A 12961-nucleotide genomic window follows, 5' to 3' on the forward strand; every position below is an offset into this window, starting at 1 on the left:
GTACCTGGGAGCCACCTGGTCTGCGGTGTCTTTGATCGGATAAAAGTGCTGTACGGTCGAACCTGCACGCAGATATGTTTCCCATTATGAAGCAAAGAGAGAGACAGAAAGAGAAAGAAGAGAGAGAAGAGAGAGAGAGAGACATCAGACCTCAAGTTTTCGGTTGCTAGTAAGTGTTAACATTAGAGTTTTAAAAGGCCAACTGTGTGCCCCATGAACGGAGTCCTTTACTGAAACAAACATCTGCTTGCATATTGAAAAAAGAAAAATACGGTAATTTGTTTACTGAAAAAAGGGTTCTCCCAAGTGCAGCTATGGCAGTTCTGAAGATCCACTGAGGTACAGTAGGCTTTTGAATATATCGTAACTTTCTTCCTTTCTTCCCCCAATGCATGTGTTGTTTTTTTTTTCTTTTCTGTGTGATTCGGTGAGATTCTGGGTCTAAGGATCAGCAGGCCGACGACTGGGGCAGCGGTAAGGCCCTCTCGTTCTTGCGTCCCCCGTTCATGTGTGCGTAGGGCTGTCTCTCCTCGAAGCTGGCCCGCAGGACCACCACGCCCGGGCCGTTCTCGGCTTTGTGTCCTGAGTGCTTGTCAGTGGGTTGGAGGGTGGAGGAGGGATCTAAAGGAATGCTCTCCATGTTTTCAGTCTCCAGGTCAAGCTCCTCTGTGTCCGGAGGCTTGTTCTCTTCGCTGTAGAAGAAGGAGACCTCTTTGAACGCTGGGTCCAGCTCGTCTTTGATGCTCCCGATGATCTCCAGGAAGGAGGGTCTCATCTTGGGGTTGTACTGCCAGCACATGCGCATCAGTTCGAACCTGGACAGGAAACACACAGCGAAACCATTTACCGACGTGTTTTATGAGTCCCGGCTGGAGCCCAACCAACCCTGAGTGGATCCGACCACACGTTTTCAGAAATCATTCCGTTCTCATGGAAGATCTCCTGACAGAATTTTCACAGGCCGAGATCCTTGTGTGACATTTTGACCTTCTTTCTCATCACTGATTTACTTCCACAGCTCCCACCTCAACCTTCTCCACACACACACTTGCCCATAGAACAGTCTTGTGGACACCTGACATCCAGAAGCATTTCACATTTTTATCCTGACTTGGTATTTCTCTCTTTTCCTCCAAAATATCCCGTGTTTAGTCATACAGCTCCACAACAGTGTCTCTCAGAGTATCTTTTTCATGCAACCAATCCCTACACTACCAATATTGTCTTGGAAAAAATTAAAATGGCAAATACCCACAAGATAAAGCACTGTTTTTCTTCCCCCCTGAAAGAAGAAAATTGCATTAAAATTAATTGTAATCCCCCAAAGACATTTGCCAATCTCAAAGACATTCTCTAATCTTTTCTTTTTGTATGATGGTGTTTTCATTTACGGCCAGGGATGCATTAATATTTTATGGAGTGTGAGATCACCTGTTTGAGCACATCCATGATTAGATCTGTACAATGTCCCATGCTGGCAAAACAAAACCACAAAATGAAACAGTAACACGTACATAATGAAAACAGCATTTTCATGACACAGCAGAATTGGATATTCCTGAGAGATCACCCTGAGCTTTAAACACAACACAAGAAAGGATTTCACTGTCTGTGAAGGTGGAATAGGGATGTCTTCTGTTAACATAGCGCAAGTAATAGCACAAATTTAAATAAGAAAAGGAAGATTAGCATTAATTCTTTGGAGAAACAGGCTGTGTGTAGGAAGCCACCGCTGGCCAAAACTACTACTGTCTGTGCTAGGGTAAGAATGGATTTTAAAAACAAAGCTTTCAGTTAAGAAAACATCCTGGAAAATCGTTCCCACCTCTGATTTACCTCCCAGCACCGTGCCCCACAGCCCCAGTGAGAGCCCTACCCCGCCTGGCTCCGCTCGCCCAGCTCTGCCAGCCCCCCCATCTCAGGGGAGCCGCCTCACTCAACTGGTAGTTTTGATTCTATAGAACAACAATACCATCTTCCTAACCACTGTAGATTTTCACAGAGTAAGCAAGCAACTCTATTTTATACTCTAATCAGCTCCTGCTGCCTTATGCCCCAGCGGCAGTTTACCCGATCTCTGCTGCAGTGTGTGCAATGTTTTAAAAATTAAAAAAATTTCACTCCTTTTTTGAATAGCACAGAATCACAGAGTGTTTGGGATTGGAAGGGACCTCGAAAGATCATCTAGTCCAATCCTCCTGCCGGAGCAGGAACACCTACAGCACGTAAGCCCATCACAGATTAAGGTCCTTATGTCTCCAGAGTCCCTGCTCTGGAGCAAACCTTTCAAGAGGACTGACCCGAGCTGGAAGATGCTGGGGCCTGTTGCTGAGCGTCGCTACACACAGCGGGGTCCGCGGTCTGGGAGCCCCGGCCTGAAACAAAACCAGAGCAAAGAAACTCGCTCCTCGGGAAGCACCGTTACATCTCCTCAGAGGGTTCAGCGTTCGCAGCTCAGCCAGCAAGGAGCGGGAAAGCTGCTGTGTTTGGGATGCAAACACTGCTGAGAGCTCTTCAACCAAAACAAAAGCAGTCTGAAGTGCGCTTGAAGTCACAAACGTTCCTGTTAGAGCTTTGCTGGCACAACTCGGCATGAGCACAAGTCAGCCACCTCGGCATGGCCTTGTGACACCCAAAAAGAAGCTGGTAAAACCAGTCTGTGCTGGGAGAACTGCCGGGGTACTCAGCGCTGTACTGTAACAGGCACGTAGACATATAAACATGGCTAAACTATTGCTTGTTTTTGAGTCTCTAAGAAATCTGTCATAGTGAAAGCGAAGTCAAACTATAAAACTGCACTATACCCTCACCCACAAACAAGGAGGAAAGCTTGAGACATAAATATATAAAATCCATTTCTGTTACTTCATCGCTGTTTCCTTTCCAGCTGACTGCTGCGGCCCTGAATAGAAGCGCTGGCTGCAGCCAAGAACACTGGATATTCGCTGGCGCTTCGCCGTGGGGCCTAAGGGCAGCGCTAAGGAGATACCACAAGCAGCAGAGTAATGCATGTGACATCAGCACAAACAAGGACATGTGATGTTTCTTTTAAGCCGTTCCAGATTTAAAAACCCTACAGAGTTCCCATAAAAGGATTATTTTTTTTTTTTTCTTTTTAACTGTGTGGGTTCAAAGACCTTGTTTACGTTATATTAAACAACAACAACAAAATCCTTTCCAGTAGACAACGGAAGAATTTACAGGCTGTTAACAGAACCTGAGCAGTTTAATAAAGTGTGTTCCTGACTGGTGGCAAGCGAGCTCAAGGAAGTTGCAGCCATCGTCATGCGATACAGCAACAGCCAGTGTCTCCCTCGTGCATCTTTTGCTCAAACAACTGAGCAGAAACCGAGAAACTTTTTGCACTGAGACATTAAAATTAAAAAAAGAAAATGGAAAATCATGACAGAAGCTGCGTTCCATTGGAGTGCGTGTTTGTGCTTTACATCAGACTTGGTTTGGTGGGGACAAGCGAAAGGACCTGACTAGATGATCTCCAGAGGTCTTTCCAACCCCAACTGTTCTGTGAGCCTGTGACCTCTGCTGCCCATTCACCTCTGCACAGCAGAGCCCCGAAGAAGGGCAAACCAGCAACGCGTAAATAGTCTGGTCACCTACAATGCATATGGGGGAAGCAACTTTGCTTCAAAACCAGAGTGGAAAACTGCCTCCACAACTTTTAGAAGCCCCATGGGAACGCGCTGTCCGAGAGCTTCGGCTGTAACAAAGCTCCTTGCCATGTAGCCACCACCTGATGAACGCTGCCCTGACAATGGTGGTACATAAAACCAGAACTCATTGCACAGGACGAGGAGAAAAACAGCAAAGCTTCTCCTGGCACCGTCTTCTTGAACCATCTGTCTTGTTGCATGGTTCTGTCTGTAAAATCATGCAAACTATGCCAAGAGGGTGCAGCATAAACAGAACAGAGTCTCATTTCACCCTGTGTAAGAGTTAAAAGCCTCTAGAAATACCGTCCCCTTTCACAGGGATTTACCACCTCTCCGAACCACAAGACAACCACGGCGTAAAACCCCTTCGCACAAGCATCTGACAGAACCAAGGTGCAAACAGAACCTCTGCAGTTCGAGTGTCCTCGCTCTCCATCTAAAAGCTGCTGCCTGGCAGCGACGGGGGTTTGCAGAGCACAGCCGCCACCAGCATTACTGGCATTGCGGCCGTAGGAACGTCCAGGACCCGCTCGCACCACGTAGTGTTCACGCAGGGGGGGCAACACGAGGCACGTACGAAAGCTCCTGCGCTGTGGCTGGAGCACGCACGGCTGTGTCAACACTCACATCAGCCGCAAGCTTAAAAATAGCAGATTCGGTGACAGTTGGAGCAAGATTCTTGTCTCTGTTCTCATCTACGCTTCCCCACGGCAGTTCACCTCCTTCAGCTTTCTGAGGTTTCTGGATGTCAGTATATTCCCTTCTTATATGCAAAGGTCATTTCGTGTTCCACCCATAATTTCAGTCGCTTCCAGGTCAAACTAACTTGAAGAAAAAAGTAGCTCCTTGCTTGCTGTCACCCAGCACCAAGCACCAGTAGTGTATTGACCTTCCTGCAGTAGGTGGGCCTTGCTTTCTGGACATCTTGTATCACAGACCAGTCTCCAGCAGAGAGAATTTGTGCTGTTTAAAAAACACCTTCAACTGGCACAGACATGACAAGAAACGGGTGTTCAAACAGAATCTTTTAGAAACCTGCACAAAATGAAGACCCCATGCTTTACCAAGGACTTGTGAGAGTGCAAACGGGATGGAAGACGGGAAAGAACAAACCCATTCACACAAAAAATGAAACAAAACAGAGTAACACAAAACAGGTTCTTCGAATGCCCAATGTATGTGCACAGAACAAAGGTGGAGATTATTCCTGGAGCTCCCTACTGTTAGTGCTACAACAGCCTATTTGAATTTCAGCAGACTTGCGTGTCTGTCCTACTACAAAGACGACACAAGCTGAAAGGGAGCTAAAGCAAGTCACTATAACCTTCCAAGGTCAATACATTCCAATTATTATTATTTTTTTGCATTTTGGACAGAGTCAGGATGTTTTATACACAACTGTATTACCAAAAAAAAAGACACCACCAAACTGGATGTGCTCAAGTTCATCCTTGTTGCTTGTTCTGATGGAGAGAAGTGGCTAAATCAAAAGGAATATTTTTATTCTGCACCTCTGCTATGTCAAACTAATGTCCTGGTGGCTACAACTAATGCGCGAACAACTTCTTCATTGAAATCAGCACAAAAAAGGCCTTTGCTGCTACACACAGGTACAAAGGTTTGCTCTGCCAGACACGAACCAAGTTATCCCAGCTCACAAGCCACTTGTCCTGACAGCGGATTCAGCAGGAGCAACACGCAGCGGGCAGAGCAGGAGGATGGAGAAGGGGCCGGGTGGGCTGTGTAACGTGCAGCTTCTCGCTGTGACTGCCCTGGTCGCCGTGTCCATACTGCACACAGCCCGGGTTCATGGGAAATTTCTAACGCTGAATCCCTTGCCAAGTTTGTTCTCAGCGTTAGAGGTGTTTTGTTCCTACGGACTCGGGGAGCTGAGCCCCTCACACACCCTGTTCTTCCCCCATTTCTGCCTGCTCCCCCCTCCATCACACAGCTCTGATCGTGTTAAACACCCTCCAGTCAATCCGACTGCCAGAAATTCTCCACAGCATCGTGGAAGGGAAAGAATGTGAAACTGAGGAATCACATGGCAGCTACACCTCCCCCTGCACACACCACCCACCCCCCTCAAACAACAAAACCCACTGCCTGTCATCTGAAACCAAAGCCAGCACTCCAGCCAAAAAAGCTCTTTTCCTAAGAATCCCAAGCAGCTGAGGCCCTTAAGTGATTGTATCCCTTACGTGGGCCTCCAACAAATTTCAATAACTGCAAGACGCAGTATTTCCTTCCCAAAAGCCAGTTCGGGAAGTATATCAAAGTAATAAACTCTGAACAACTGAGAGCGCTGTACACAAAAGCCAGCAGAAGTGTTTCAACAATGTAAAGCTAAAAACTGAAGCCTGCTGCCCCGCATCCCCTCCCCTGCTGCCCCGCATCCCCTCCTTTGCTGCAAGGCTTTGTATCGATTCTAGGGGCAGGCAAAGGTTTTTCTGCGTACATACTTCTGTCCTCACAGGAAACGAAACTGTTAGTGGGGGAGATTTGTTTATCTCGCTGTAATGAGCGCTGTGACTGAAAGAGCAGATCCAATGCTGCTTCAGACGAAGGAACAATACATTCATTTATCTGTATGCTGAACTAAAAAGTAGAATTCCACAGAGTTTTTGCACAACACATGTCAGCTTATCCTAAGCTCTTCTTTGTCTTTATACTCTAGAAAATTGCTTTAAACAGGAGAGACAAGATTTTGGCGCAAAGTCTACTGCTGTAGCAAATGTCACTTATGAGCTTTTATTAAATCTAAATTTATTCAGGAACACAAAGATTAGGGTTTGTTTCCTTATTAAAGAGCCCAAAGTGAGATTCTGGCCACAAGCAAAGTTGTTTTCTGGTATGTCTGATTACTATAAAACACTAGATTTACAGAGACTGTTCAAGCGGCACCTCACATTAGTCACCCTTTTAAAACACCCTCCTGTGGCAGCCAGGGCAGGCACTGATGGGAGCAGAAGAACAAACTGTGCTACTTGACACTTACAGCATGTCAGGACAATTGTCTGGTTTCTCCAGCAAACCTCCTTCCATCACGAAGCGCAGCACTTGTTCATTGGTCATGCCTTGGTACGGCTGCTCCGCTAACGTGGCGATCTCCCAAAGCACAACACCAAAAGACCTGGAAAACAAATCAGAACTTTAGAAAGCTATGCAGTCTTTATAGGGGTATTTTTCTTAGACGATGCTCAGAAGCCAGGTGTCTATAGGTACTTTTTTTTACCAAAAAATTCCAATTGGTAAAAAGTATGCAGCTATGGTGACAGTCACATCATCTAGTGTAGGAGCCTTCAAACACCTCTAGTCAATGGAGAGAAACAGGCTACTAGTTCTAGTGGCTTTTCAGACTGGTCTAAGAAAAGGCTGGTAATGCTACATCTCAATTTTTCACACCATAGTCTATGTGATTATGATTATTCAGTGGTCCAACATTGCGGGGTTACACGGGTTCGGAATAGGCCAGTGAAAAAGCCACCACGAGCTCACTGCACTGACCAGAAGCCGCCTAACTCAGAAGAGGTTTAAGCTGTGAGCTCGCCTGGAAAATCAGCTCCTATCTCATTGTCCTTTACCACGGCTTTGAGTTCACACTTCAGGTGCCCCGAGAGGTGGGAAGAAGAGTGGAGAGGAGAAGGAAAGGTGCAGGTAAGGAAAAAAAGTTAAGAAAATCTGTTCCTATCTCTGTGCTTCCCGTACAGAGCACCACGGGCTGGACAGACGGCTGATCACGGGAGTCTACAACAAGATCCGTGTGTGGCCGGGTGAGGGGAATCAAACCTTCTAAGCAGGTAGAGAAGTCGCAGATAATGGTTATTTGAAGTGGGCTTGGCAATTCCCCCCAGAAAGCCAAACATATAGCAAGAAAAAAATCTGTACATTTAAAAAACTAAACTCCAAATCTCCAAGTAACATCTCTCAGGTACCCAGGCAGTAAGAACTGTGAGCTCTCATTCCAGGGCAAGCAGCTTTTCATCAAAAATACCCGAGACACACAAATCTGATGTGAAAGCTGCACTCTCCCCTCACCACCCCAGCAGCAGCCCGGGCACCGCGCCTGCCCGGCCACCGACAGCACGCCAAGCCACCTCTGCTCCTGGGCACACACACACTTCTTGGGTCACCACTTCCATTTACCCCTCTGCTTTGGTTTCTTTCACACTCCAAGTGAAAGGTGCAAAGGAAGGATCAAGGCACGCAACGTACAGCGGCAAGCAAGAAAACCAACTTTTGAAAAGGAGATGGAAGAAACGTGAACGTTCTCCAGCTTCTGGAACCAAGGCCCTAATTTGCTGCTTCAATAGCAAAACATTCAAGCCCCCAGGAGAAAGAAAGTTGGTTACCCTCCTTTTGAAACATATATGTAATATATATGTTCTCGAAACAGAGCTGCCAGCTCCTTCCAACTAACTACAAAGGACAGAAGTGAAAAAAACAAAGTCTGTCTAATAATAGCAATTGATTACTGCTGAAAAAAGATAAGCATAGTTATGTAATTGGGTAGTTTGGACGTAAGTATTGACGCTTTCTAAAAATATCTCCATTTAAAATTAGTTTATTGAGCAGACATGGCTCAAATTGTCTGCCCTGCACTGAAAAGTCATCTACTTTAAGAGCTGCTGTGCAGGAAAAACAGTCTAGATGATGCCTTCTCTCCTGCGGCTAAAATGCTGAGTCAAGCTTAGAGGAAAAAAAAAAGCAGCATAGTTTCAATAGGGCATTGTTGTGAAAACAGGAGTCCAATATTATTAGCTGGTTATGGCAGCGCGGTTTTATCTTCCAGTTCTCCAGTGTATCTGAATTGGTTTCCATCTGGAGCCAGAAGCCACAAACAGACTTGCAATTGTTTGCCTTTCAGGGGAGGGAGGGACAGAGGGTCAGCCCAACATTTTGGTGCCTTTGAAGCTACTTTGATCACTGCAGGAATAATGAGAACAAGTCTTGTGCACCTACTAGTCCTATTCTCATAACAAATCAACTGATGTTGCTCTTTGGAGGCAACTACCAGCTCTGAAAGAATGCAGGATGCTAAAGACATATTCATAGAAATACGCCCTCACCCTGAACAGCATTACATGAATTTAGAAATGTTCTCCTTCCCTAACTACAACAAAAACAGTCTTGTCTAATTACCTCATTCTTCAGTCTGAGGAGCAATAAAAGAATGAATTGCTAAAATAAAGCTCCACCCTTCGGAATCTCCAGACACTCTTCTGCAGTTTGCCATTTCACCTTACAGCTTATAAATCTTGGGCTCTGACCACTCACACAGTTTTGTCTTTTTGACATTCTGGCTTTTAAAACTGATCTCGAAGAACATGGAACCAGATGTCACAAAGGCAGGAAAAACAATCTCAAACATCTTTTACTGTTTGATGAAAATGAATGGCCCCCCAAACAGCCAAGCTACGCGGTTTTCATGAAGCAGCTTCAAAATCTGAACCAATACAAGGAGTCAGGTAATTCCTCCTGCCATGAAGAGACCTTCAATGCTGGTGTCTGCTCTAAAAGTTATTGAGAAGTAAACCAGAACAATCCTTTTAGCCATAAGCAGATCAAGTAAACAGACACGGATAAACCCAGCTCCACTACGTTTGGAACTCAGATTTCAATTTCTGAATCTATAGCTGTGGATACATGGGGCAAACACAACGTATACGCCTTCGAAACAAACACCACATTCCTTGTGCTGAACCAGTGCTTTTGTACCTCAAAACAGTATAGCCAGGTCAACTGAACTTCAGAATAAGTCACTTCTAAAAACTAAGATGACCAACCGCTCCAAGGAGGAACAGTCTGAAGCACAGATGAGAGCTGGGGACCTGCTCTCCATTTGGCAATTTTTCCTCTCTATGCTTTCAAGTAAAAACCTGACAGATTTTACTCCAGCCCCTCCAAGTTTTCCAACCATATAATCAATAAGCTCCTTCCCTTCTTGTGACTTTTGGCTGCGATATTTTGCTCAGCCTGTCCTGCTGATAAACTGCAATATTATTTGCTCAATTCCGCTTTGGAGGGAATGGCTGATGAAGGCCAAATGTTTTAATGCTGAAGGCAGAACTCGCGCACATACTGCAACAACTAAAGCACTAATTTACCTCTGATGCTTAACCCGGCATCACATCTCTGAGGTTTTTTGGTTTGGATTTAAGTTATGTTTAAACAATAATGTCACTTAGCAGTTACGGGTTAAAAGCAGCAAGTGTCGTACATCATCGAGGCCGGACACCTGATCTCTGGTTTGGATACAACAGCTGGACTTAAAAGTTCCTGTTGTGTGGTAAGAACGGGCAGGTCTGCCAGCTCTTCACTGCAGGCTCATTCACTTCTACATCTGGGGATTTTCTAGTGTTACATTCCAAATTTCTGTCTGCTTTGTGATGCTCTTACAAATCCTAAAAATTCTTTTACTGCAGGGGGGAGTGCCAAAAGTGTACCTGCGCTGTTCTGTTAGATAAAAGACTGATAACGGAGCTTCCCCTTCAACCCAAAGCGGTTATTTTCACCTATTTCTGAGTATGAGAGTTACTGAATTCATAAATAAGTTACTAGCCGTATGCAAAAAAAAAAATTAAGCAACATTCTGACGCTTTGCTTTTTTCTTGCAACACAATTCCTCTTACAAACCTTTCACTGACTCTCAAATCCTCAAGCTGTTTAAAGAAATTGCAGTTTACTACTAAAATATCATTCCTACTGACTTCTAGACATTTGGAGGCAATCAGCTGCCAATTCTGTAACAGATCAGCAGTAAAAACACCTTGTTAGGAAGGCAGAGAAACCATAAAAGATGGAGTGTAGGTTTTGCCAGTACACGTTCACCTTCTGCCAAGTCCTCCCTATACCTATCTGCAAAAGTTTTTTTGGGGGTGTGGGGGGGAATAGTTCCAGACTATTATTTCTGAGAAGTGTATCTTGAAATTTCCTGAATGTCTCTATTAACTTCACAGATACAGCAACTACGCAACGTGCTTTGAAAGAAAAACCTATTTCTGCATCTTGCGGTATATAAAACAAGCAAATAGAGCTCCAAATGGAGAAGCATTTACACGAGGGAGAACTCCCAAGAAAAAACCTGCTAGAGTACACAAGCCGTCTGCGGGAAAGTGAAGTTATTTACACAGAAGGTTTTGATAGAAAAGCAGGTCAGCACTATGATCCTTTCTATATTCTTGGCAACTTTTAATGCTTTTCTTGAAGGAGGGCAATTTGAAAAATGACAACTTGCTCTTCCACGTGAAGGTAATGCTTTGCACTGCACAACTGATTTTACAGCCCACAGCAGGAAACATGCCGCCACCTCCGGTTCTGGAAATTCATTTAATTCTGCTCTAAGAGCAGAATTGAGCATCACAAGTTCTTGATTTTGCAATGGAATTATGAACTAGAAAGCAGAATGCTTCACAGTGGAAAAAGAGAGTTACCTTTGAAGTGATGGGAGAAGCAATACACTTAATTAAGCTACCGACAACAAGAAAAGAGGCTAGAAAGAAGAGGGGATAAGACTGTTTCTCAGAGCCCCTTTTTGGTTACCAGACGTCGGAGTGCGTTGTGAAGACTCCATCTTTCAGTGATTCCGGGGACATCCAGCGCACAGGCAGCAAACCTTTCCCTCCTTTCCGATAATAATCTGTCTCGTAGATATCTCTTGTCATGCCAAAATCTAGAAGGTATAAACGATTTTAGTTTGCATGGTGCTATAATGAACATTTTGCTTTACTATAAACCACTGCAGCCAGCAGAGATTCTAAGTTTTTGTAAAGAATCTGCAATCTGTTACCACGACACTCTACTTTGCAGGCACTTTACCTGCTGCCTTAGGGCTGGTTCGCTTCCCTCCCCAAAAAAGCAGGACATCTTTACCACTGACTTCGGTGGACGAGAAGTCTGAATAATTTAAATAATTAATACTAAAAGATCCAGGATTTACTTGCAGTAAGCTAAGTCTTCTGAAGGTCATGTAATTCACTAATCTGTCCTAAAATTCAATTATTTTCTTTTCCTTTTAAAGAGCTCCTTTAGTACTTACTTCATACTATTGTTTATTATTATCTTTAACTAAAGAATCTCACATGTTGAGGCAAATGCTTCTCTCACTTTTTTTTTTTCTCTTTCCAAAGGTAATTTCCAATGCTTGTATAATATTCCATCTCAAATGGATTAGGCTATTCATTTAAGACAAACACAGACCAATGTTAAAGACATACTTTGGGTCATATGGCTGTAAATATGTAAGCATTTGCAGGACTCAGACCTAGCAATGCTCGTCTCCTGACTGTAACTCATTATTCCAGAACTTTTTCCTCTGCACACCAAACTGCTGGGTCCTGGACTAGCCTATTTAAACCAGTAACTATGTTTGCAGACACTAGCCAAAAAGTGAACTAATCAGGTGGCATCAAATCTCTTCACTACTATTAAATGCTGTCTGCTAACATAGCAGATCCAGGGCAAAATCCACTTCATCAATACAGACCTGTAGTTGCCCTGTTTGTTTTTTCCTGGGAAAAGCGGAGTGAAAAGAGAACAGAATTCTTGCAGTTCTCACAGGTGTTATTACCAAGTCTATGGGTGTCATTATAACCAGGCTGGGATAAGGGACTGACCATTGATGCTTCTCATTCCTTGTCTGCTGGGGACACGGATGCCCTCAGTGATTATGACTAAAAAGCCCATCTGTGCAGCTATTCCATCACTCCCACACACCAGGGTGACTTTACTCTGGCTGAACAGAAAATTCTTTAAAAATGTAATGCAAATAAGAAACAGATATGCAACAAGCACAGGACAGTGTAGCATAAAGCTCTTCCTCTAAGATCTAAACAGTCTGAGCTGGCACGTTACTGTCAAGATGCTCCCAAACTGCGTCTACACGAAGGGATTTTCATACTGGTACATAAATGAGAACAGTGTGCAGCATATTCCACAAAATGCTTTCGGGGTAACCATGTACCACGTTAAAGGGAAGAAATGCACCATCTTCAGTTCAAAGAATTGCAAAAATATGCTGGTGGGGGGATGAAGAGTAAGGAAATTGGAATGGGAAGGATTCAGGCTGACTTTCCCCGAACCTGCAGAAAATGCACAAAATCCTCCAAAGATCTTATTTCCTAATTAAGTCATTCAAAATGAAATAATTTTTTCTTTCTCCCAAATGACAGGATTACTTACACAAATTATCAAAATAGTTGCATTACGCTCAGAGAAAAAGAATTAGTTTCCTACAGCAGCAGGCTGTTGCTATACGTGTTATTTTAATGTGCACAACTCAAAAACAGCCA

At 44.2% G+C, this 12961-nt stretch overlaps 1 protein-coding gene across 2 annotated transcripts in view; it reads right to left on the minus strand.

The window, feature by feature from the left end:
- Nucleotides 1-397: 397 nt before the first annotated feature.
- The window catches only part of IGF1R (insulin like growth factor 1 receptor), a 164218-nt gene continuing 151654 nt past the window's right edge, over nucleotides 398-12961 (minus strand). For both annotated transcript variants that reach the window (XM_080351578.1, XM_080351577.1), the window contains exons 19-21: nucleotides 11214-11343; nucleotides 6670-6804; nucleotides 398-815 (exon numbers count right to left, since the gene is read on the minus strand). In XM_080351578.1, the coding sequence (XP_080207704.1) occupies nucleotides 449-815; nucleotides 6670-6804; nucleotides 11214-11343 (632 nt within the window). In that variant the 3' untranslated portion in view covers nucleotides 398-448. The remainder of the gene's footprint in view (nucleotides 816-6669; nucleotides 6805-11213; nucleotides 11344-12961) is intronic.

This window comes from Nesoenas mayeri, assembly GCF_963082525.1.
Source record: "Nesoenas mayeri genome assembly, chromosome: 11".
NCBI lineage: Eukaryota > Metazoa > Chordata > Aves > Columbiformes > Columbidae > Nesoenas > Nesoenas mayeri.